Below are 25,556 nucleotides of genomic sequence, written 5' to 3' on the forward strand. Positions count from 1 at the left end.
CTGGTGTAAATTTTCAGCAGTGGAAAATCCTGGACTTTCCCTAGAGAGGGGGATGACACTTGTTCAGCATGATTATAATAGGATTTACTCCAACATGACATGATTACTTGGTTGGGGATTTTATGCACCACAACACTATATTGTCTCAGTAGTGGTCTGAGACATCTTTCCTTGAAAGAAAAGCCTCTTGAAATTTGGACATTATAGTAGCCATTTAAATTTTTATATTTTATATACATACACATATATTTAATAAATATATATATATATATGTATACACACACACACACACACACACACACACGTATGTATGTATGTATGTATGTATGTATGTATGTCCAAGCAAATCTATATAATGATTTTTAAAACAACAACATGATTTTTAAAACAAAAATCATTATATATAATTTTAAAACATCCAGGCCAAAATACATTTTTCCTTTGGCAGTTAGCTTTTGACTCATTCTAATGTTGCTGGGGTTTTTTCCTGCAGGGACCAGTCAGCCTCAGCTACGTATTATTTTCGTGAGAAGACTGAGTCAGAGAGGGCGAGTGAGACTTCTGCCTCAGCCCAAGACAACCTGGTACAAGAGTGGATGTACTACAGATCTCTGAAGCACGGAGAGAGCGAATTCCCTGTCAGAAATAAACAGGTACGTTCTCATGTGATGTAGAATCCATGCTTCCTGTTTCACTACAAAGTCACTGCTGCATTTTTGTGTCAACAGTCATAGTATAACAGGTCAGGGTGGTAACTTTATTACTCTCACATATTGTGTGGGTTTGGCCTACAGCTGGATTGCACAACATCTGAACGGTATACTTATTAACCAATATGCTGCATGATATTCAAAACCACATCCTTATTTGTTCAGTTTCGTCTCTGATCCTTATATACAATATGTATCACATCAGCATGTTTCCCCTCCTGTTATCTCTGCTGTGTTCAACATATCCTGTGCTGTGTTATATTGAGGCTGAAATTGCTGCAGTGTTTAGTGTGTGCTTTTCCTCCTGACTTGTGTGAACCTTTGGTTTCATTTGCAGGTCAAACAGAGAGCAGATGAATGCATTCTGGCTCTGGATACACTCATTAAAATCAACTCAGGGATACCAGTGCAAAATGTCCTGAAAACACAGTTTGACTGGACGACGCTGGAGGTAACTTTTTTGGCTTTGTGCTCTAGTTTTTCTTTTGAAATGAGAACAAGGCAGCAGTGCACATTGTTCAGCAAGAAAACAAAGAGAGTTTATAATAAGACAGGAAGTATGTGCCTGGAAGAAACTACTCACAATGCAAGCTGGAGCATGTCAGCAGGCTTATTTTTTTTCTTCTGGATCACAGCATCTCAGGTTCTGAAGTTCAAGATATTTGTATTATATGATATTGCAGCTCTTTGTCTTCAAGGAACTCACAGGGGAAAAAGAAAGCAAGAGACACAAGAAAAACAGCTTGTAACAGCTTGTAACAGTGTAATCTAACACGACCAACTTTAAGTAAAACTCCAAAGATTAAAAAATGTTGGTCAAAGAAAACTTGGTAAGATAAAAGTCGTACAACTTTAAAAGAAATGATCAAAATATGATAAAAGTCTCTTTAAACAGTGATAAATAAAATAAAAACTTATTACACAGTACCATTTGTGCTGTATTTTTACCTATGTACTGTAGTATTAAAGCCACTTTCAAAGTAGTTTAAAGTTATTCTGTCATTGAGCTGCCCCTGTGACTTTGATAAATATAATGTGGTCATGTGAATTAGAGAGGGATTCTGAACCTGGCATAATTATATGAAAGTGATTAAGCATGACACTGAGTTCATGCATCTACATGAACAGTGGGATAAACTGTGCTCCAAACAGAGTCTTAGGTCTTTAGATCTCACTCGTTCCCATAGTGGTAAACTTTTCACTGTTCTTATCACTCATCATCCATTTTTCTCTTCTGACTGTCAGAACTCGATGGATATGTGCAGGATCGCAGCTGTGGGGCATTCCTTTGGGGGAGCAACAGTGATCGAAGCTCTGTGCAAAGAGGTGAAATTCAAGTACGTGGATTCATACAGTACATCCATCTATCAGCCAGTCTCCTTGACATGAAGCAGGAATATTATCAAATATATGTGAACATTATGAATTCACAGGAAATACTTGCAATCTATCAGTAAGTAAAGAAGAAAAACTAAAGTTAAATGTAAAAATATATATTATTTGCGTCACTAGTATTAAGTAAGAATTAAAAATCTGGGTCCAAGAGGCTTCTTAAATTCTGACCTGGATCTACAGCAAAGTCTAGCTGACCCAGATTTAACTCTTCTCAAAGAACCTGGATGACTGAGAACCTTCACAGACTAGCATCATAGAATGTCAATTAGAGATATTGCACTAATATGTATCCTCTTTGTATTTTTTAGCATTAATCTTAGAAACACTGAACTCTCTTCCTTCAGGTGTGGCATAGCGCTGGACGCCTGGATGACCCCTTTAGATGACGAACTCTATCATCGCGTCAAACAGCCAATCTTCTTCATCAACTCAGAGAAGTTCCAGTGGGCGGGGAACATCAGTCGCATGAGGAAGCTGGACTCTGCCGTCATCCAGAGGAAAATGATCACTATCAGGTAGAACTGACGCCAAATTCAAATTTGGTCTGTTTCATCCTGATTTTGTGGTAATGTTTACTTTATGTGTATTTCTTCATCAGAGGTACAGTTCACCAGAGTTTTCCAGACTTCACCTTCCTGACTGGCAACTGGATCGGGAAGCTGATGAAGCTGAAAGGAGAGCTTGACCCTGAGCTCGCCATAGACCTTTCCAACAAAGCAACACTAGCCTTTCTGCAACGCCATCTCGGTATGACCAAGAAACTGCTAACCGTACCTGCATGTTATTTCTTTAATTTCTGTGTTCTGCTGCATTTTTGATGCTCAAAATCTGCTTGGACTTTTGCAGGTCTAGAGAAAAACTTCAATCGGTGGGACCCTCTGATTGACGGACAAGATGAAAATCTCATTCAAGGGACTAATGTCACCGTGCTTCAATCTGCCATCTGATCTGCCTCATATACTGTGAAAATACCCGGGCTGTTTGGCCATGAGCTAAATGGGACTCACTGGGACAGTACTAAAATGTCAAGTTGGGCCCTGGCTGGCATTTCAGGATAGCAATTTGGAGCAGTAATGGATGGGAAAGATAATCTCTACCTCAACATCAGGAAAGATTTGTTATTCTCAAAACTCAGTGGACCAGCGTTTCTTTCATGCAGCTTGGACGTTGCGTACGAGCAGCTGAACACTTCCTCTTTTCACTGTTGAGTGAAATCTTCACTATTACCGGCAATTTCCTAGAGAAATTCTTTTAATCATTTTTCATCTTGAAGTGTATATAAAACTAACTGAGATTATGTTATTCCACACAAATGCTGCATGTCTCTTTGGATAAATGACTTTCCAGCAGAGGCGAGCTACACTATGATTGCAGTGTGATTACTTGATGAGGCCTTTATGAAGAAAATCCTACCCAATCAATTGGCTACGGATGAGTATGAAAGACTTGTATGATCTTAGATGAATTATTAGCCAAGATAGCACAAAATAATCCTGATTCAACAGAGTACAGCTACATAAGGAAATCATTAAAAGGAATATTAACACTAAAGGGTTAACATGTGGGTCAATAACATGCAACTGCCTTCTGCTTTTATACATTCATAGTCTGGAATATGCCATTTGTACACAACGGAAATCTAATAAATCTGGTTTGTATACAAATACATTTTGTGCCCACTTATTCAAATGGCTTGATCTTTCGGGTTTGTGCACTCCTTAATCATAGGAGGTTAGAAACAAGCTCCAAGGCTATAAACAATGCTTTTGATACTTTTCAAGAAAGACTGAAATGTCAGACTCGTGTGCTTGTATGAACTCGACAGTGCTGTTGCTCAATATGAGAAACAGACTAATTTCTCTGAAAATGTTCTCGGCAGTGATAAGACTATTTCAAACAAGGGGGAAGGAAAATGATGACTTGTCTCAGATCTGTAATTATATTTATTGTGCCAACATAAATATATCTTCAACGCATGCATGTATCCACACAAAATACAGAAAACTTTCTTGAAAACTGCCACGTTTCAGCTGACAACCATTCAGTTTTTTTTATATTCAACAAAAGATTCAGTACTTTTCTAAAGAATTATGGAGGCATCTTATCAGAACAGATCGTCTGTAACACAAGGGTGCTGGAAACTGGAAACGAATACTAATAAGCTGTAAAAAGGCTATTTTAAACTGCTGGTTGTTTTTTCAATAGGAACTATGAAACCAGCCATCGGGCCAAAAGGTAAAGATGACCTGTCAGGTCTATCCAAGAAATCAAGACTGCCATTGAAGACTTACAGAACAAACACAACTAAGAAATTAAATGTACTCCAACCCATCCAAATGAACTAAAAACACAAGTAGTTGAGACATTTCCATTTGTGGTGTCTGATAAAGGCACATGAAAGAAATAGAGGGCGGTCACTCCTCTGGCTGTTGCTTAACATGCCGGGTATCTGCAGAAGCATCATTGATGATCAGAGAGAGATGAATTATCTTTGACAGCTGAGCCTCTTGAAAGGAAGGAAAGAAAACAGATTGTATATCAAAAATCAAGATGAAGTTGTTCTTTAAGGCAGTTTTTTTCTCAACTAAACTAATATTCTATATAATAAGATCAATTATTAATATCACTTACCAAAACTGTCATCAGCAGAAGAAGACGCTTCTTTTTCAAGTTCACCATCGCTGAAATCCTGAAAAATCATCATCAACTAATTCAGAACTCAGACAGAAGTGTGTTTACATGGGCAACTTTGACCTTATTGGGGATGTAATTCTTACAGGATACACAAGAAGCAGATTCAGATTCTATCAGTACCATCATCCTGCCCCTATGTTCTACACCAACATAAATGTTCAGAAACATGGATAAGGTGTTGCAATGCAACCAGAATTCTTCTGAAAAAACAGATCATAAGATACTAGTGTGCATATAAACATTCACAGTGATAGTGATCTCAGTTTATACCGGTACCACATGCGTTTCAGACATCTGAAAAGAAGACCTCTGTGCTGATTCTTATTTGTTTTAACAGCTACTGTACTGCTCTGCATATAGCTGCAGTATTTTTTTTCTGCAGGGCATGAGGTCCCACACAGACAAACTATGTACACTGCACACACTGACAAACACCTGTAACAACTTAAGCCTTGTTTCTAGTACATCCTAATTCACACTGTAATGAGTCTACAGCTACATACATGTTTTATCTTCTATCCATAAGGCAAAGATTTAACACCTTATGGATTTGTAACAAGGCATCACACAGTTACCTGTTCTTGTTCAGGAGGTGTGTGCACCAGCTGCTCTCTGTCCTCCGTTTCAGCTTCTTTTTGTGGGTCTGAAAAAACAAGGAGGAATCAGTTTAATCTTATAAACCAGCAGTGAAATGACGTGGAAATTCATTTACACCATGAATCGGAATGTATGGCTGGCACATTGTTGTTCTGATACCTCTGCAGACGTCCGTCAGACAGATCTCTCTGACAAGACAGGTCACCTCTTCAACCAGGTTGCTCTGCAAAGCAACAGAGACAGCATTCAATCATCACTGATATTTTGGGGGTTTCATTTTAGAATTGTGTTTGATTGATCTCTCTTACCAAATCAGGAAAAGGAGCTGTGCAGGTTTGTGGCTCAGTGTCAGATGGCAGGGCTGTAAAGAGAGGCAGGTGACACAAATACTCTACGTCAGTGGAAACTGAACTGAAATTACACAACTGAAGACAACTGAATGCCCAAGAAGTTGTAGAAACTCGGTAGTCAGGGCAAATCAGATGAGGGAGATTAAATGTGTTAATAATTTTGTTGTAGCTTTAGTTTATTGATTGTTGAGTCTAAAAGTAGATGCAATTTTATAACTTAACTGCTTCAAGAAATAACATCTTTGCAACTGTTGATGTTGTGGCAGGACGACCCTATACAGCAGTTCTAGGTGATAGTGAAATGTTGGTTTTTATGTTATTGAGTATACTTTGACAGTGTGCATTTGACCACAAAGATTATGTTGTAACTAGTGCTGTCAAAATTAACGCGTTAATTTTGTCGATTAATTTTAAAGAATTAACGCGTTAAAAAAAATTAACGCAATTAACGCGGTTTTGTTTACTTCCGGTGGCGGCCGCCATTTTGGATGTGGCAAAGTAGAGCTTTGTTTCCCAGATATATTAGTGTGTGTGTGTGAATGGGTGTATAAGAGGCATTAACTTAAAGCCCTCACGGAGACTGCGCCCTGGGCGGTCGCCCACATTGCCCACAGCTAAAACCGGCCCTGTTTGTATTAGTTTACGGGCAGATCTGCCACATCCAATATGGCGGACATGTTAACGTATCGCAGCAACGGACCAACCTGCTCAGTGAGGCGTCTATGTATATATGTCTATGATCTATCCTAACTAAAGGAGAGTCTGTGGTGTAAAGATGCATAAGGACTTTTAGGGGGAACATTTCATTTTAAAAAGTTGCCCGATGGCTCGTTGGACAAAAACAAGGCAATTTGCACAGTTTGCAAAGCCGAATTTAAATTCCACAGAAGTAACACGACTTTAACAAATCACCTCAAAGCAAAACACCCAGTCTACACTACAGGAGTGTGGCACTAGTCAGTATATTTCCTCATTCTGGCTTTTTTCTGTTTGCACTGTGCATATGTGCACCTTAAGCCAATAAAATGAATGAATTTCATATACTTTATCTGTGTTTATTCTACATTAATTTGATCATTTTACATAAATAAATATTCATTATAAGCTTCAGTCTCAGAAAAATGCATTTAATTTATTGATACATTTATTGATAGATTAATCGCGATTAATCGCGATTAATTCCAGAAATTTTTGCGATTAATTAGTTAATTTTTTTTAATCGATTGACAGCCCTAGTTGTAACCAAACAACATCTGTGGCTGTGAAGTGAAACCAAAGCAGAAATCAGAGAAAAACAAAAAGGCCATTTGAGGATGGCAACAGCCAACGATACGATTCAATACTTTGACTGGACAGAGAGTGTACAGCTTGCAAATGCTGGACAAAATGAATCAGATTTTTGTCATATCACACCTCAAACAGTACTGGTGAAGAGTTTGTTTATATTGTGTGTTAAAAATTACTCACCAATGAATTGTTCATGAGGCAGCTCCCTCAAAGAAAACAGTGATTCATTCTGGACCTAAAATTTAAGAAATTGCACCTTAATGTGGAGAAAGACAGTACAATATGCATGTATCTTGACATACGATAGTAGCACAATGGCAGAGTGAACTAGGCCTTTATTTAGAACAGGCTTGTATAGGAAGATTTTATTCCCATTGACTAGTTAATGTAAATTCTAAGATTTCTCCATTTTCACCTGTTTAGTTAATAAAGTCAGCATTATGGACATTAACACAGCACAGTCATGTCATATTCTATCATTTACTTCTCTAAAAGTAATATTTTCACCAATTAGTTTCAGTTCAGGGTGTCTTGACTTCCATTGATGGCAGCTTAAGGCATCCATGTGCAGGATTTAGTGGAATCTAGTGGTGTAACTGCAGTATCGTGACTCTTGTCAAGATTAGTTCTGTGGAGGTTCACATTATATAGAATCTACCATGTGTGCCGTTATTGTCTACAAGTAATTTCACCCCTCAGTGTTTTTTTTTTAATTTGTTCATGGTCACAGTTATTATTTGAAAGCTGGATTTTATATAAAAATGTACTATACTTACCACTATAGAGTGAACTATAAGTTTAAATGAAATGTGTTTTACTTACCCTGAGCTCCAACTACACCACAAAGCCTCTAACCCAGTACACTAACACTTCAGATGCATATACCTCACGTAGAAATTCAGTGTGGTGCAACTTACCACTTCCTGTTCTGTCCCACTTCTGAGACAATCGCCTCCTCCACTAGTGACTTTGCTGTCATCATTTGGCTCGTGTGGATCTGCAGTGCAGAGGGAAAAAAAGTCGATAACACAGTACAGCAAACCATTATAAAGCAACGCTGTGATAAGACTGACCATCATGGTGACACACTAGGGCTGCACAATACTGGCCTATAACCAATATCTCAATATTTTTAAGCTATATCGTGATACACGATACATAGATATTTTTATTTTTTCCTGTAAATCACTATGAATGTTAAATTTAACCCTTTGATGCAAAAAATAACATCAGTATGATAATTCAAGTAGACTCTTCTATTAGATTAGTAACGGCTGTGCCACGTTTTAGCTGCGTCCTCTGCCCTGCGTCAACTCACACCGGGCACATCTTGGCAGAGTAGCAAGCCGACCGTATTTACACGAAATTCCTGGACGTACACGAGACCCCACGATAAACTGTGTATAGAGAAAACAACAACAACAACAAACAGCTTACTTTGCTTCTCCGACGTGGAGGAGATTATAAAAAGCATCTGTTGTGTCATAAATGATTGTGTTATGTTCCACTTCAACAATTAGTCTCGTCGTTCATGTTGAGACCCTTTGATCGATCTTTGATCACCTGGTGCCACCGGTCATGACGTAATGTTGATGTGAAGTTGTAATAAGCTACATGAACTGCGTATTGTGTTTTATTTTGAAAGGGGACGGAAGTTTATTATGTTGATTCTGCTCTGTCGAAATTTGCGAGCTTTAGCAGTGGCTCGGGTCAAAAACAGAAATGCTATGCAATGCTCGCACCGTGGCGCGGGGAGACACTTCTGAGACGCGCCCTGTGAGTGCTCTCATTGACTAGACTGGCAGCTATCTGCTCCGATGACCGCGGCACAGCCGTTCGGTGCATACGTCTCCAGAGTGGGCCAGTGGGCCTTTTCTCTCCTCACTTGGTACAAAAAGTACGTATGCGCGCAGGGGATTTTTCTGGGTGGGCGGGGAAGTGTGCTGCGTGCTGTGAGGAGCAGCAGGAGTGAGTGACAGGCAAAACTCCGGAGAATTAAATGCCGACGGCTTAAAGCATTTACGTGACAAGTACTCGATGGTCGCGATATAGTCATTTCATACATTTCATGTAGAACAAGCCGCGATATATCGAGTATATTCGATATATCGGCCACCCCTATGACACACTGCTTGCTTAGCAGTTAGTTGCTGCCACTGAAGTGTGATACCTGTGCAGACATCCATCAAACAGGCCTCTTCATCAGAGCAGGTCACCTCTTTGACCTCATCGCCCTTGAGCAGCAATAAAGACAAAATTTAACTCAGACACGAGGGACAAGTTCTGCAGTTTGATTTTATATTTCTGTGGATTCAAATCCATTACCGAATCTCGAGAGGGTGCTGTGCAGGTGTGTGGCTCGCAGGCTGCTGTGTTAGTTTCAGCTAACGGGGCTGAGGATACCAAGACATCATGCTGAGCCAAGGTATCCTCTTCAGCCATCAAGTCATTCTGAAACAGAAGAGATTCATCCATTATTGATCTGAAGGCTCAATAATATCTTACTCCAAATATCTGCACAGTAAATATTCAAAAAAGATCATTTACTCTATGCAAGCACTTATAGCCAAATAAAATGCTGCATTTCCTTTAACACCACCTTGACATGTGTGGCAACACATGGAATCTGTTCCTTTGGGACACCATCTCCAGCTTTAGTTTCCTGCTCTGTAGGAGCATATACGAAGACAATCCATCATCATACACAGCCATTTCAGAACATGCACAGTAATTCACTTGTTTTAGCTAACAACCTGCAACACCAACATTTTCTGAGTGACTTTTTGCCTTATCATCTAGAAAGCAAAGATGTTTTTCTGTCTTTTATTTTTTTATAGTTACTAAAGCTGCAGTGTGTTGTAGGCTAATGTGATCGCATGGCTTGAAAATGACGCACCTATTCAGATAATTTAGCCTAAACCATCACTGCATGAGTGTTGTGTGGTTAGAATTAGGAATCCCTCACCAAACACAGGAAGCACATGGGAGGAGGGCACCAGTTCAGTCTGAATTAAGTCTTTAGAAATCTCATCAATTGTTTCCAGATCCATTCTTTCCCTGAGATGTACATCTTCACGGGGAACCTTTGGAAGAACACAACACTCGATTAGATTGCATCAAGTCTACTTACCCATTTGTACTCAAGTCAGTGATAATATGTGTGTTGTTGTTTTTGTTTGTTTACCATTTTCACTGTTGACATACTGCCAGGAGATTTATCCCTTGCAATGACAACCTCAATGTCATCTCTCTGCTCATTTGGATCTAGAAAGGCAAAAAAAAAAGAGCAACAAACAGACGATTATTATATTCAAACAATTACTAACTACGTCTTGAGAACAGGTGACCATCAGTTGTGAGTTGAGTTGTTATTTATTAATCAGAAACAAAAATGAACAGAAGAAATGTATGTGTTGCTTACCAGAAACATTCATGATGCCAAAACTGCTTTCCTTGAGGTAGGTTTTCACCTCTCCAAGCAGAGACTCCAATCTAGTCATTGTGATCTCTGCCTCATCTATGGCCTCTGTAGGGTTCCCGACCAATGTAAGTTTAAAGTCATCTGGACCAATAGTGTCCATCACTGAAGCACCCTCCTCTTCTGTGCCTTCATCAGTTTTCACCCCATCCTTGTCACAGCTCAAGGTCAAAATACCGTGGTCACCAATGTTACTGAGTGAAGGTAACACAGTTTCATCTTCACTTTCACATGGTGAAATGCCTTTGGGTTTGGTTTGAGAGACCTTTATGGCGGGGTCTACGATCACCCCTTCATTGGAGAAAGTCAAAATCTTATCCCTCTCTTCTTCAGCAGACTCAGCAAAAGACTCAGGAATAAGACAATCTTCAGGGCTTTCATAGTGCTGTGAACTGCTTTCTAGTTTATAGACCTCATCTGCTCTTTGAGGTTCAACAAGTTCGCCCGGGCCCTGCTCTTCAATGTAGTCTATCTGAGGGTGGACACAAGGATCCTCTATTTGATCCTCGGCTGGTGCAGTCTCTTTCACGGTGGAGTCACATTGCAGTGGTGTTTCATATAAAGTAGTCAGTCCAACTGCAGCAGGTTTGTTTTCTGTCAATGAGCCCTTCCACCAGGTTTTTAGTGCCTCATTTATGACCTGGCCCTCACATTCCATCTGCACAAGGTATCTGATTTTTCCTTCTTCCCTTGTTACTCTAGTGACAGTCAGCTGTAGTGCTTTGTCTGTTGTAAGTGCTGAGAACTCATCTACTGCACCACTGTCCCAGGATCCAACTGAAGCATCAAAGCCTTCAAGCTCACACAAAAAAGCCTGTGGAGGAGCTTCCATCAGGTTGGTAGGCATTTCTCTGACATCAGTAACATTAACCTGGGACTTGTTTCCATAGTCCACAAAGAAAACACACAGCTCGTCTCCTTCTCCGTCAAGGATCTCTGCACGGTACCAAAGATGATCGTCTGAAAAAAGAGCTATACATGGGCTGCCAGGGGAGAGAGAGCCTGGATCAATAATTTTGTGATCAGCTGCACCCCCAACTTCTGAGACACTTGATGTTATCTTATCAAGCTCTTCTGAGACAGTAGACTGAGACCAAAACGTGAGATTATCATTTGTAGTTGTGATGTAGACCTCCAACTTTTGTCCCTCTAAAATCTCTTGTTGGTGGCAAAATAGAGAACAGGAGGTCAGTAGCGATTTCTTTGAATTCTCTGGCATTTGTCTAATGTCAGCGTTCTGGTCAGGTTTCTTCTTAACTTGTTCAAGTTTCTCTGAGGTGATTTCAGAAGTTGAACATCTAGTAGGTACTTTACACATGACTTTTACACCACCGTCGTCGAGACTGACTTCCCACAGGGATCCTGACTGCCTGATGAACTGGCACTTGAGCACTTTTTCTTCAGTACCACTGATGTCCTCTTTGAAAGCTGACACCACTTCTGCATCAAGCACTTCCTCTTTTCCAAGAGCTGCAGCGCTGCTCAGCATACAGTGTGTGCTGTACATGGGAGATTGCAAGAAATGCTTTTGGAGTCTGCCTATCTTGGAAATTGGCATCACTGCCGTATTTCCAAAATCAACAAACTCAACAAGAACCATCATGTTGCCTTGAATTTCTGTTACAACTGCTCGGTACCATGAGGAATCATCTGCAAACTCTGCTTGGACAAGGTCACCTGGATGCACGTCTTTGATGTCGATGGTTTGGGTGGTAGATTGGGGATCGTTGAGTTTTCCTACAAGGGAGAGCAGTTCATCCTCCTCTCTGACAAGTTGCACATATAAACTCAATGGGCTGTTGCAGTGTGAGACATAAACATCTGCTTCCATACCTGGTGTGATGGATTTTGAGGGCAGGTCTTCAAGTTTAGGGAGTTTTTGAGCATTGCTATCCTTCTGAGATTCTGCGTCAGGTGATTTGGACTTGATAGAAGGACTCTCTTTTCTTGGTCTGATATAGGCACCTGCTGGCTCAGGACCATTTTCCGTATTATTTGGTGTCCTTCCAGATGACTGCCTTTGGTGTGGAGGTCTGTACAGCTGTAATGGAGCAGCTTTAACCTTCTGACCATTTTCACAAATATTGTGCAAAGGCATCAGTACAGACTGCAGATTCATGTTGGTATTCCTCATTTGATGTGCTGATTTTGGGGCCGAGACATTTTTCTTGACAGGTTGAGAGTGACCTTCCATTTCTGCAGCTTGTTGTGGGAATGCTTTTGGAGTCTTTTGTGCATGATTTGCTGAAGCCTCGTGTGCTCTCCGACCGTGGCAGACAACCTGCCCTTCTGTGTGCATCTCAATCTGAAACATCTTCTTGATCTTTGAATTAATCTGAGTGTTTCCATGATACAGCTCCACCAGCAGTTTCCCATCAGGTTCTCGGGCTACTACTAGTGCACGAAATTTACATTCTGTTGCACTTGTCTCAAACCAGCTGTTCACCTCACTGGGAACATGGGCAGGGACATCACAGAGGCCACACAAAACTGCTTGTACAGGGACCGACATGATGTCATTAGCCTCTCTGGGAACAGGAAGCAGGTCAGATTTTTCTACCTCAATAGTGTCACCATAATCCACAAAGTGAACCAGGATCACTGGCTTTGTGGCTTTGATCTGTCCCCTGTACCAATGTCCATCAGTGTACTTTGCAAAACACAAAGTTCCAAAAACTGTTGGCAGCTTTACATTCTCAAGCTGATGACAGAGATTGTTCACTTTGATCCTGAGATCTTTTATCACATCAGCGTTCCTCTTGAGCTGGCAGTAGAACTGACTGACGTTGTTCACACATGTCACTGTGACTTGTTCCTCTGTTCCAGTTTTGACATTGTGTGTTGAGTAGTAGTATGTGTCCAGACGGAAAGATGTCCCAGAAACTTTCTTGGTTGGTGCACTTTTAACTAGACTGACCATACTAGTAGAGATACTCTCAAAAGGAGTTTCTAGATCCACAATGTTGAAGACAATCTTCTGTTCACTGTACATGACTGCATATATGGTACACTTCAAAATCACAAAGTTGGATGCAGCAGTTTCCACAAAGCTGTGGAACCTTGCTATTGCTTCTTCACTCCATTCATTTGTGGCAGTCGTGGGGTCAACAGGGTTAAGCAGACTGCATCGAAAAGCTTGGCCATGCAGAGTGAGGAATTCTGGACAGATCCTCCTCAGGTCATAGAGGGAGACAGTCTCCATCTGGCCATAGTCAACAAACAACACATCCACATGAGGCGTTTCATGTTTGTGAATTAAAAGGGCCCTGTACCACATTCCATTATCAGGGTGGCGAGCAATACAAGCTGTTTCTACAAGAGAATGAAACTCAGTGTCTGCATAACGAGCCTGTATGTCTTGCATGAGCAATTTCAAGTGCCCTGCATTTTGTACTAGTTGGCACCAGAAGTCATTTGGGCTTTCAATGTAGGACACAGTGACATCAAGCACACTTCCAATGGGAAACATGTGCTCCTTGAAAGTAAGAATTCTTCTTTCACTGCTGGCAGGGGTAACTGTGTTTAGGGCCTGGAAAGACATTCCTTTGTTCCATACACCTGAAAGTCTGGCATCTGAAAGTTGTGTGGAAGGAATAATAGCAGGCTGTGTGGTCATCTTGGCTTTTGGCTGTCTCTGGATCTCAACCCTTTCAGCGAGGCCAGCACTACACATCAATGTAGAAAGATCTCTTTCTCCCTGGGCTTTATGATCAGTTAGTTTGACAACATAGCCATCGTCATGTTTTGCTGTCACATGTACATTTAGTGTTTTATCTTTGACTGCTTTGATGAAAAACTCACAGGCACTTTGACTCCATCTCTCATCTTTCGGCTTGATACCAGCCAGGGTGCATTTCAGTGCAAGACACGGCAGCTTTTTGAACTTGTCAGGAAGGGTCCTGATGTTACTGCTGTCAACCAATTCAGTGTTTCCATAATCAACAAAGAACACCTTGATTTTTTTCTCACCAACTTCAGCCACAGTTGCTCTGTAGAAATCACCATCTTCTGCCTTGGCAGCACAGTAGAGCCCAACAGACGGATTTCTTACCACATCGTTATTCATTGGATTCTTGTAAAGATGGTAGATACTATCCATCAGTGTATCCAACTCATCTGCATAGTTGTGTGTTTGGATCCAAAACTCTGATGGGTCAGCTATGTCCTGAACTGCCACCATGTGAGAGGAGTTAAGACGGAGCTCTTCAGATGGCAACTTAAGCATTCCTTTCCCTTCTTTTTCCTTTATAGCCTGTCCAGGAGTTAACATCTTTCTTTGATTTCCTTCTTGCAGGGCTGGATGCTGGAGGCTATATGCAGTGCTACGAATAGCATAATCCCCAAGTGTTTTTTCACACCCCAGCGAACAGCTCTCCTTGGAACTAAACAAGTTGTTAATGTTTGTGTTTTCATCCCCATAGAGTGTGACATAGTGAACACCCTCGGAGACACTTTGGTACTCAAATTTGGCGATCACTGTCTTGTACAGAAGAAGGGACCTAAAATAGTCAATCTGGCTGGTTGTCCATCCAACTCCTTTGTCAATGACTCCATGAAGGGAACAGATGTAGGTCACAACAGGCATCCTGAAGAACTCTGCAGCTAGTGGTCTCACATTCTCCACTTGGACAAACTGTTTTGTTCCATAGTCAACATTCAACACTTCCACCACTTTGTTGGTTGGGAATACCTGCTGTAGAATAGAGCGGTACCACCTACCATCACTTCCTCTTGCAGCACATGGAAACCCAATCATTTCTGGGCCTACAATGCAATGAGTCATTCTGCCCTCACAGAGCTGTGTGATTTGCTCTGAGAGTTTCTTCAGCTCTTGTGAGAACACCTTCAACTGGCAAAAAATCCGTTGGGGATTTGTCACATCTGTGACTATGACAGTCTCTACAGTTCCAGCTGGCAGCTCTGGGTACATGAAATGCTCTTGCTTGTGCAGTCGCTCACTTGCTCCCATGGAGATCTGCCGAGTCACTGGAGACACCTCAGCTCCACTTTGAGACTGCAGTGACACAAGAACAAAGTCTTGAAACATGTCAGAAGACAGCTTCTTGGCAAATCCCATCTCATACATTTGTTTGGAAATGCAAGGGATGTGCAGGAGAAACATTCTGTGTGCCACCAGTACATCTTGCACATGTGCCTTCACAGATTTCCCAGAGAGTGATTTCAGAAATGCGAGAGCCACTGGAGACCATCTGTTCTCAGGCAAGTGTGGTAACACATTGGCCAGCACACAGAATTCCACTTCAGGTGGCAGGTGGAAGTGCTTCTTCTGACCCCATGCCAGTTTACTTGCGGTGGTGCTGTATGTCACCCCTTTGTCAATGAGGAACACACTGTATTTAGAGCCATTTCTTGTGACTATGCGGCATCTGTACCAAATACCATCTATATGAACCAAGCACTGGTCTCCCGGATTTCCTTCAAACTCTTTAAATGTGTTTCCAGGGGACTGAATATCTTTGGCCAGGTACTCATAGTCTGCGGCTCGCTCCTGGCTAAAATTTCCCCAAAACTCCACAAGCTCGCAAAGGGGATGCAAGTGGACCTTGGTTATGAGGACTGTTACATCTGATCCTCGTGTAGGGAGCCCTATGATTGAAGACATTCTGGCAGTTTCATTAAGTCCAGCTACCCATGACTCATCACCTCTCATCAACACAGCTGTGTCAGTACCAGACGTTATCTGGGAAAAAAAACACACACACACACACACACACACACACACACACACACACACACACACACACACACATATTAAGCACAGTATTGCCCCTCTGGTTAACCTGCATTTGAGAAGACAGGTCACAATTGAGGCTGCAACTACAAATTTTAGTTAACCCCTATCTATATAAATAAAACATTTGTTAATAAAATTTGACCAAAATTATCAATTACTATATTATATAGTTACTTACCTATAGTAACAATATAACTTGTTAGATAACCATCTGTCTGAAAATAATGTTAATATAAAAATTGTAAAAACGTTTTAAGTATTTACAAAAAGAAATGTCTACAGTGTGTATGCAAGTGTATATAGTTACACTAAGGCTGCCTACTCTTACGTGGGAAAATTCAAACAAAATGTATCTTTGAAAGAAAGATAACTATACTGCAAGTGGAGTAGATTGTGGGTAACTGAAGCTGCAGCTGCTCATTTGGATCACTTATTATTAAGAAGATATAATAACAGGTGTTGTTACACCTACTTTGTAGCAAAACACCACTGCTAGTTAGAGCTTCAAAAATGACTAAACAAATCAGAGCTGTGGCAGCGAACCACAGATCAGACGAGTGAGAGACGTAAGATATAAGTGAAACATACATTTCATGCATATACATTGCTATTGAGGGTTTCCTAATGGAAAATGGTTAGTAGGTGTGTCATACTCACTGTGTCTGTTTTGATGTTCAGAGGAGATGATGGAGTGTGCACAAATCTTGCAGAGAGCAGATGGAGTGGAAAATCTGAAAGCCCAAAACACATGTAACAAAAAAAGAAACAGACAAATTGACCCTGTTAATCAGTTACATGCAATTAAATGCTCAGAGCCAGTGATGATGAAACTATGTGATAAATAAAGAGCCTGTACACACTGCAGCTTAAAAGTCAAAACAGGGTTTAAAAATAAACACCAAACTTGATTTTGTTTGGAGTATACTGTTTCAAACTACTTTCAACAGGCTTGTGAGAAAGAACTAAAATCTGCACTGACTGATGCCATGATCCGTGCCAATCAATCTCATCTAAGCAATTCTGTGCAGGTCAATGTACCATACGATGGTCAATGGATGTCTTGGGTACACACTAAAACAACAAGCCTCACACTCACTCACCTGCTGGTGAAAAAAATAAATAATCAAAAACGCTAGTTTTGTTTTTGGGTCGACTTTATGAAACATACTGCTGGTGATGAGGAGAATTAACACAGCAGACAGACAGAGAGAAAGTGAAAGAGGTGGGGCAGGCCTGTGTGGGTGCAGAGGTTTAGTGTGGAAAACAACAACAGAAGGAAAAAGGAAAGTGAGCAGATTAAAACAGTTTGTGAGTAAACACGGTGATGTTTCTAGGCATGCGTCCTGGATCTGACACATAACCATCAAACATGAGTTTAACAATTTACTGAAAAACTAATTTTATTTGGGACCGATATACTGAAATGGCAACCTGGAGGACTCACTACGCCGAAAACCAAAATCACTGAAACACTAAATTCAGGTGGAGCTGAACTTTTATTTGGAGATTTGTTTAGTGACAGTGAGAGATGATCCTATTAAACTGGTTCAGTTTTAAAGAAACTTTCATTGTTTGATTGTGAACATGCAACTGACTTAAATTTTCCATTACACAAAAACATTGTTTGCTGTCAATTATAGTTCTTAGAAGAAAATAAATTAATATATAAAACCAGATGTGTGCATCCCCAACATAAACTACTGAATTTACATTTAAAGTTTTATCACTGGTCATTGCAAATCTCTTTATTAATTGCACTGATCGTGTCTTTTTTCCCCTATTATTTAATCAATAATTTAGCATTACTATTATCATATTGTTTGTAAGCTTTTCAGAACACTGTATTCATGATAAAAAAATAAATAAAAACATTTTTCCAATCACTTATAGATTTCTGCTCGGAGTTAAACTGGATCATGCTGCACTATGACTCTTTCCTGCTGGACAGTAAAGTAAAATGTTGCCTCTTGCTGTAGTAAATAATACTAGCTGGCTGCTATGTCTTGTGTTGTTGGCCATGCTTGATATTGGTTAATAGGTTAATTCTAATGTATGTTCAATGTATGTTTTGCATGCTGCTACTGGATCCATCCATCCAAACTTCTTTATGCTTCATCCTTCAGCACAAAACGAGCCATACAGGAGAAAACAATACTGCATGCTACCTACCATGAAAAACTTTTAACCGTTTTAGACATTAGAAAATCTGGATTTTCAAACATTTGTACACTATTTGATTTGTTAAAAACAAACAATTTAAAGCACGTTGTGTTCGATCGTGAGCCTTTAATGTGCCAAATTACATTGTAAGCGAATAAAATGATTAATTATCTCAACAGTCTACGACAGTGGTCCCCAACCTTTTCCTAACTGCGGACCGGTCAACGCTTGACAATTTTAATGCGGACCGGGGGGGCGGGGGATCATTTCGAAGTTTTTAGGAGAAGAAGAAAATATTAAGTATTAAGTAATATTTTCTTCTTCTCCTACCAACTGTGGATGAAGTAGTAAGTCCCCCTTTATTATAGTCCCAGTCTAAGTCGAGCGGTCTTTTATTTTGAAACGTTTTTTTATTTCGAAATGACCGTATTAAATAAAACAGAAATAACTAATTACTTCTTGTGCGGCCCGGTACTGATTGATCCACGGACCGGTACCGGTCCGCGGCCCGGGGGTTGGGGACCACTGGTCTACGAGGTCAACAGATAAATAAGAATAATGCGTGCGTTCGCCATTACTTGAGACTTAGAAAAGGTTTAATATAAATTTAATAACGTCAGTGCAGACAAAAAATAATCGTTAAATTATCGTGATCACAACAAAGTTTTGATTAATGTTGGCTAACGTTACGTCCACACAGCCGTTAACGTTTGTTACGCACTTAACTGGCAGCTTGCAGGTGTTAACGGTTTAGCATTATAACCGTGCTACAGTTTACATTGACACATACTCGGTAATTAAAGAGTGGGCAAACAATAACTCACCAGTTTCACGTCGTGTCTGTCGTGTCTTCTTGAACTCAAGATGACGGCGACGTCAACCTAGCTAGCAAATCCACACACGCTAATATTACTCCAACCGCCTAAACGTGGTCAGGTTTGGCTAACAGTTAGCCTATGTCGGTCCAGTTTCAGTGCTTTTGTTCCGCTGTACTTTATTTGGAACAGACGATCCGTTCAACTCTCCTCCGACGATTTGTTAGCGTCGATACTAATTCAACAAACTCCACAGCAAACGGTGTTAGTAACGGTTAGCCAATTAGCAGCTAACGGTGAACGACGAAACCCGCGCGCGTGCGAGCGAACTTCTCAACGGTCTTTTTTTTTTTCCGCCTTTTTTTTTTTTTTTTTTTTTTTTTTTTTTCACCCGGACACCGGAACTGTTTGTGCCGCCGCAGAAAGTCAAATTAAACTACTTCAAACGGTGTTTAATCTCATGTTTGATGTTTAAACGCTGCTTTGGGGGAAAAAAAATAAATAAATAAATAAATATTACAAAAAAGAAACAATACGTCCAAACATCCATGTACTGTGGCCTCAGTCAAAAAGCACATTTATTTTACTTATCATTTCCCACTGTCATATTAAAGCTGCTTAACGTCAATGCCAAGCACTAAAATGAAACAATTTATGAGAGGAAAGCGTTGCCTCAGGAGGTGTTTCATCAGCACCTTCCTCTAAACAGACAGAATGAAGATGTAGATAATAAACATAGTGGAAATATGTCACTAGAAGTAAGTCTTATCATCTGTTGACTTATGCACAATTTGTGTTCAAGAGCAGCAGCATGGTTTTAATTAGAACATAGATCATTTCTGGCTTAAACAATATAGACTTTGCTTTCTGTCTTGCACAACTTCTATAGAAACACAAGTTAACGTTGGTCATTTCATCATGTGTCACACAGCCGGTTCTGCAATTTTGTCCCAAGCCACAACAACAAGCATGTCTCTTTTTATTTTCATTTCCATTTGTTACCCTTATTGTTGTATATATGTACAACAATAGGGGTCCTGAATTATCCAGTTAAATAAAGTTAAAAATAAAAATCCTACCACTGAAGGAGTACAATTATAATATTTTTTTTCTTCTTTACTCGAATCTCCAAAGGTGTAATTATTCATTTTGATGTTCATTTTTACATGTGGTGCATTTACCAATTTAGACTATAATTACATGAACGTGTTTCAGTGTGGATGTTTTGTTCTGTGGATGTGAAGATAAATGACACTGACACATCAGTTGTCATTGATTCATCACTGCCTAACACCTTTGAGCTAAATTATTTTGCCCCAAAGCTGCATGTATCAAACATAGATATGAAGATTATATAAGCGTTAAAGCTATTGTGCCTGGTTTTCTATTAAAATTCAGCCAAATGAGCCCTTCAGTGGGAGAGTCAACACCTCCTTCTTTAAACATTTAAAGAAAAGTAAAAGTAAAATCATCACATGATGGCGACATGAAGCAAAAACAACTGTCCCAGTCCAATTTAGAAAATGGACAGTCTCATCTAACGCTTGTCTGGCTGAATCACATCACTAGAGGGAGCCAACAGACCATAATGAACTAAAGGTGCACTTACCTTCACACTGCTTCCATCTACCACTCCACCTCTGTACAGCTGTTAGATAAATGTCAATTTTTAAAATATGTTTCATTTTAGGCTGTAGTTTCAGTTTTTAATTAACTTTTGCAGTCCTATAATGTCATATTAGTCATGAGTTATTTTATTCATCTGTTTTTATTTAATTTAGTATTTTTCAACGTTCAAAGAACCTTTAAAGAGTATCCGTGCTAAAACCTGAACTTCCTGTTCACTGAACCTCATTTCCACTATAGAGATACAATACAGACACACAATGACATATTTTATATGATTCATGTTTATGTTTTTCTTTGCTTTCTCTATACAGGTCTTCACATGCTGGTGAGCACAGGATCATCTCTACAGTCTGATAATAACAGTTCAATGTGAGATTCAGGTCCAGTCTTGCTCTTGATGACATCAAATGGATTTGTCCTGCGGTCCATCAACTGTGGCACGGAACAACTGCCTCTAAAAGGTGGAAACTTTGGGAGGAACCTGGCTCTTTTTTTCTTTTTCCGTTCTACACCTGAGAATACAGTCAAAACATTTCGGGTGAACACGCTGTTGGTGTTTTTCTTTGTCTTCAGTACATGACTGTGGCAACTCAGTCTGTGTCGTTCGCAGGCATATACTCTGTTTCATTGGTGCCGACAGCCGTGAGCATCTCTCCTCGTCTCGTGTGTCTCTCTCTCCCCCAGGTCCAGCACGCTACTGTGTTGAAAGGAGAGAGTGATTAGCTCAACAGGATACCCTCTCTCTTGCAGCTAATGCACCACGCCCCCTCCACAATGACGTGGACAGAGCTGTTCACTTACATGTCTTTTGTAGAAGAGGATGTAGGATGACTCCCTCCGCTGCTCACACACAGACGCTACTGTGGCATGGTTTGATGCCACTGTGGGTTATGAAAGTGAGCCAGTGGTCAGTTGTTTGGGACAGAGAGTCGTCTGGATGAACACCGTCACAGATGTAGTGTCCTGCTTCTCCATTTGAGCCAAAATGGCTGACGACGCTGATTAGACTGTAGCAGCCATCACCCTAAGAGGGAACACAGGTGATAAGAGTTTCATATTCATGTACACACATTTACTTTCACACCACCCTGGTGGTTCTATTTGTTTTCCCTCACCTGGTTGGAGGACACCACCAGGTCCCTGTGCAGCTCGACGGGGTCATGCGACTTCATCAGCTCATAGGTGGGCGAGTAGATAAAGCGTTTTAGGTGCAAGATGATCACTCTGTAGAAGGAAGTCAAAGCAGAAGTATGTTTATTTCTGTTTTCTGTATGTTTGTTTCTATGTTTTGTCACACTATCGTAATCTCACTCACTTTGGCAGGGTCTCGAATGCCATGCTCTGGCCAGATGTGTTTCCTCCACACTCACATTTGTACTCCAACTCTGACTCCTGCAGATGAGAGACAACAGGCTGCATGTTATAGAAACATGTCCACACACACACAAACACAAACTGCCTAGGTGTGTGTTCAAGTCTGTAATGTCTGTATTATAATGATGTTGGTAATTCAAATACTCTGTGGTGTCCTAAAATAATACTAATGGGGTGAAACATTTTTTTGTTTTTAACCTGATGCTTGACATTGTGTGTGTGTGTGCGCGCTTCACTTGTTGCATGTCCTGGTCTTCTCGATTTCAAACACCAGGTGACGCTTAACAGGGCAGATGTATCTCCTGTTCATGTTGGCTGCATTGACCTGCAGCAGAGAGGACAGACTCCTCATCTGGTCCAGGACTGAGGTCAAGAACTCATGAGCATCCTAAACACACAAGAACACATATGAGTTCATAAAGCTCTCAGGAGAAAGGTGAAATCATAAAACATGAAGCCAGTTGACTCACCTCTTGATTCTGGTCACTGAAACTTAGGCCCTGGTTCGAGGCTGCCTTCCGAAATGAGTGCAGCAAGGACATTTTATTCCGGGTATCTGAGGAGGGGTGTGCATCTCTGATTGCTATGAATGATCTGCAGAGGTGCCAGAAAAGAGATCTGTTATTTCACTTTCTTCTTTAAGTTTGTGGAGGAACTTGGGGGTCATATGAGTGATTGATATTATGTGTTTGTGTGTGGGCTGCTGTACCTAATCAGTTTTGCCTCGGGCACTGAACTCCAAACCGGCTTCTGGCACATGATGTCCGTGATCAAATCCACCATGGCAAACAGACTCTGCAGGATGGAGTTCATGTAGCAGCTCTGGTTGATGTTCGGAAACCTGACACACAAAGTCAAAATAAGTGAGCATCATCAGTTCTTAAGTTCATAATCTTTTTTAAAATAGTACAATGAACATGTTATTGTAACCCCATGAAAATTACAGTTGGGTTTACTACGTGTATTTTATTGTTGGCTTCATGTTCATTCATTTTCATTAAGTGTGAGTTCATTAAGAGAGCTGTTTTTGTGACTGTAATTGCTTTGAGTAGCCACAGGGGGGCGCTCAGCACTGATGCCACAACGATTTGTTACGAGCGAGATTATTAACGTTTATGGGAGGAATATTGTTTTATTTTCATGGACACGAGTTGTATGTATAAAAGAGGTGTTGGCTTATAATCCCCAAACTTGAGACCTCTGTTAAAATGAATGATTATCTGACTGTACACCTCCACAGTTTGTCCGGTGAGAACAATGAATATGATGGTGACACTCTCTGTTCTTCTGAATTGTTTATTCAAGAAATGAAACAGTAGGTTTGTGTGTGGTAACTGCAAAGACAATAAGAAAAGTACGTAAACAAATATGAAACATTAAACATCTGAAATAGTAATGAATAAAAACAATATGATATGAAATAAACAAGTGCGAATAATGACATATATGATGATGAAGTGAGACAGGTGATAAAACACACCGAAACACCACATGTGATAAAATGAACAAACTAAATACAGTACTCACTTCTTATGGACGCACACAGAATATGAAAAGAAAAAAAAAACACTGTCAAAAATATGAAAGGGAGTGGTAAATCCAACTGAACTCGAATGAAAAGGAGTGCCAGCAGTGTCTCTCGGAACCGCAACTGAAAGAAGAAAAAAGAGCCTGAAAAAGGTCACTTCAATTAAGGCCCCTTAATTGCCGAACTGTCATTGGTCCAGGCGGTCACGGGGAGCGCATGATCTAGGTGAGTGGGTGACCTTCTGAACAGTATGTTATGAGAGTTCCAGGACGGCTGCGACCTGAGAAATTGGTGTGATTTGTTTTCTTTCTCTTTTCTTTTTTCCGGTGAGTTTTCTGGTTGTATGCTACGTGTCATTATGAATGCTAATATTGAATGTTATTATGTTACAAATAATAATAATAATAATAATCGGAGATTAACCGTAAATGTTGCAAAGATGTTTCAGTGAGTTAGTATGTTGAGTGGTAAATTGAATTGTTCACCTGACGACCGTAATTTGTACTGCGCCATTTTTTGGACGCCATGTTCAAGGTTGATGAGTGTAAATTGTCCGCTAAGGTTTATGATATGTATACTTACAGGGTTTTCCCTAATTTTCTAATGCGAACAACTGTGTTAAGTTAAGTACAGATAAGAGATAATAATTTGTGCAACGTGGTTTATTTACTACTGTAAAAGACTCACATTAATGGTGACGAGGTTTTTTTTATATCTCATAATACATTTGTTTATAGGTTGCATTTGAGTAGGAGAGATACAAGAAATATAAAAACAAGAAATTGAGTGATAACTTTATATTCTGCTATGCAGATTGTTTTTTTGTTTTTTTTTGCTGGATCCACATCTAATCAGATGGGGTCGATATTGACCAGGGGTTCCCGTCTGAGGCGAGACGGAGTCGACGAGGATGCACAATCCTCCATCTTCCTCATCTTTGCTATAACAGCTATAAGCTGGAAAGGACACATTATTTTGGGTTTGTTTTTTTGTTGGTTATTCAGGGGATTTTGAATCTGAATGGATTTCAATTTTTGTTGTTGTGTAAATAAATATTTGTGTTTATCTTGTACATTAGTCTTTCCTCGCTCCTTGAGTCGAGCCAGGGTACACTAGTTATCTGTCTAACTTACTGGGTTATACACTCCAGGGTACATTATTACATTACATGATTAAATATAACTATGTGGTGTGTGTCTTATTTTTAATATCCAAGGCCTAAACATGCATTTTGAATTGGTTTGGCTCAATTTTTTAGCAGGTTTCTGATGACTGGGGATGATATATTTACTTTACTTTGATATATTTACTCTACAGGCCACCATCTTTTCCCACAATTTCCTGGCTTTGCTGTGAAAAAGTCTTGTCCATTTTTCCTGTATGACTGCACCATTTTTTCACTTCTGTACTATGAGCTAGCTAAGAACAACAATAAGAGCAGGAGTATTAATTGTAGCAGAAATATTGGCCACAAATTATATCCATTGTGTGGAGGGGCTGTGTTAGGGTTTTATTGTGTGAAGCACTTTGTGTTCCATGTTTTGTACGAAAAGTGCTATTATACAAATAAAGTTTGATTAATTAATTGATGTAGGTTCACAATATTTGTATAACAACATGTCAAACAGTAGAACAAAGTCACCATACACACTAACACATATATGTAAACTCTTTCTTTCTCTCTCTATATATATATATATATATATCCATCTCTCTCTCTATATATCTCTCTATATAGAGAGACGAGGAGAGTGAGACGATTGAGACGAGCGGGAGGAGAGAGA

General features: G+C 40.1%; 3 protein-coding genes across 5 annotated transcripts in view; 1 reads left to right on the plus strand and 2 right to left on the minus strand.

Moving 5' to 3' along the window:
* pla2g7 (phospholipase A2, group VII (platelet-activating factor acetylhydrolase, plasma)) overlaps positions 1 to 3,782 on the plus strand; it is a 10,987-nt gene extending 7,205 nt beyond the window's left edge. For both annotated transcript variants that reach the window (XM_010748059.3, XM_019252865.2), the window contains exons 6-11: positions 494 to 653; positions 1,048 to 1,161; positions 1,956 to 2,047; positions 2,450 to 2,620; positions 2,704 to 2,852; positions 2,952 to 3,782. In XM_010748059.3, coding sequence (XP_010746361.2) covers positions 494 to 653; positions 1,048 to 1,161; positions 1,956 to 2,047; positions 2,450 to 2,620; positions 2,704 to 2,852; positions 2,952 to 3,052 — 787 coding nt within the window. In that variant the 3' untranslated portion in view covers positions 3,053 to 3,782. The remainder of the gene's footprint in view (positions 1 to 493; positions 654 to 1,047; positions 1,162 to 1,955; positions 2,048 to 2,449; positions 2,621 to 2,703; positions 2,853 to 2,951) is intronic.
* A 248-nt stretch (positions 3,783 to 4,030) lies between these two features.
* Positions 4,031 to 19,617, minus strand: tdrd6a (tudor domain containing 6a). The gene is made up of 15 exons (XM_010748061.3): positions 19,251 to 19,617; positions 16,924 to 16,997; positions 10,455 to 16,212; positions 10,218 to 10,297; positions 9,999 to 10,116; positions 9,633 to 9,700; positions 9,359 to 9,484; positions 9,204 to 9,267; positions 7,951 to 8,030; positions 7,214 to 7,268; positions 5,705 to 5,757; positions 5,556 to 5,619; positions 5,375 to 5,442; positions 4,737 to 4,794; positions 4,031 to 4,611 (listed from the first exon to the last, which is right to left on the minus strand). The coding sequence occupies exons 3-15, from the start codon at positions 16,180 to 16,182 to the stop codon at positions 4,520 to 4,522; spliced, it is 6,654 nt and encodes a 2,217-aa protein (XP_010746363.2). The 5' UTR covers positions 16,183 to 16,212; positions 16,924 to 16,997; positions 19,251 to 19,617; the 3' UTR covers positions 4,031 to 4,519.
* A 2,150-nt stretch (positions 19,618 to 21,767) lies between these two features.
* Positions 21,768 to 24,831, minus strand: LOC104932760 (ubiquitin carboxyl-terminal hydrolase 37-like). Of its 2 annotated transcripts, XM_027284694.1 has the most exons (6): positions 22,954 to 24,831; positions 22,715 to 22,838; positions 22,481 to 22,632; positions 22,186 to 22,262; positions 21,986 to 22,094; positions 21,768 to 21,894 (listed from the first exon to the last, which is right to left on the minus strand). In XM_027284694.1, the coding sequence occupies exons 1-5, from the start codon at positions 23,055 to 23,057 to the stop codon at positions 22,090 to 22,092; spliced, it is 462 nt and encodes a 153-aa protein (XP_027140495.1). In that variant the 5' UTR covers positions 23,058 to 24,831; the 3' UTR covers positions 21,768 to 21,894; positions 21,986 to 22,089. The 2 variants fall into 2 exon arrangements, with proteins under 2 accessions (XP_027140495.1, XP_027140494.1); XM_027284693.1 differs by lacking the exons at positions 21,768 to 21,894; positions 21,986 to 22,094 and having other exon boundaries at positions 22,155 to 22,262.
* Positions 24,832 to 25,556: the final 725 nt, after the last annotated feature.

This window comes from Larimichthys crocea, chromosome XI (assembly GCF_000972845.2).
Source record: "Larimichthys crocea isolate SSNF chromosome XI, L_crocea_2.0, whole genome shotgun sequence".
Taxonomy (NCBI): Eukaryota; Metazoa; Chordata; class Actinopteri; family Sciaenidae; genus Larimichthys; species Larimichthys crocea.

What these genes read in the sequence shown, in the direction of transcription:
- tdrd6a (XM_010748061.3), bottom strand. Translation starts at nt 16,182, where the DNA reads ATGAGAGGTGATGAGTCATGGGTAGCTGGACTTAATGAAACTGCCAGA. An exon ending in GTGGGACAGAACAGGAAGTG is followed by an intron (nt 7,269 to 7,950) that starts GTAAGTTGCACC and finishes CTTAAATTTTAG; the next exon opens with GTCCAGAATGAATCACTGTT. An exon ending in CAGCTCCTTTTCCTGATTTG is followed by an intron (nt 5,620 to 5,704) that starts GTAAGAGAGATC and finishes GTTGCTTTGCAG; the next exon opens with AGCAACCTGGTTGAAGAGGT.
- LOC104932760 (XM_027284693.1), bottom strand. Translation starts at nt 23,057, where the DNA reads ATGAACTCCATCCTGCAGAGTCTGTTTGCCATGGTGGATTTGATCACG. An exon ending in TCAGTGACCAGAATCAAGAG is followed by an intron (nt 22,633 to 22,714) that starts GTGAGTCAACTG and finishes TTGTGTGTTTAG; the next exon opens with GATGCTCATGAGTTCTTGAC. An exon ending in AAGACCAGGACATGCAACAA is followed by an intron (nt 22,263 to 22,480) that starts GTGAAGCGCGCA and finishes TCTCATCTGCAG; the next exon opens with GAGTCAGAGTTGGAGTACAA.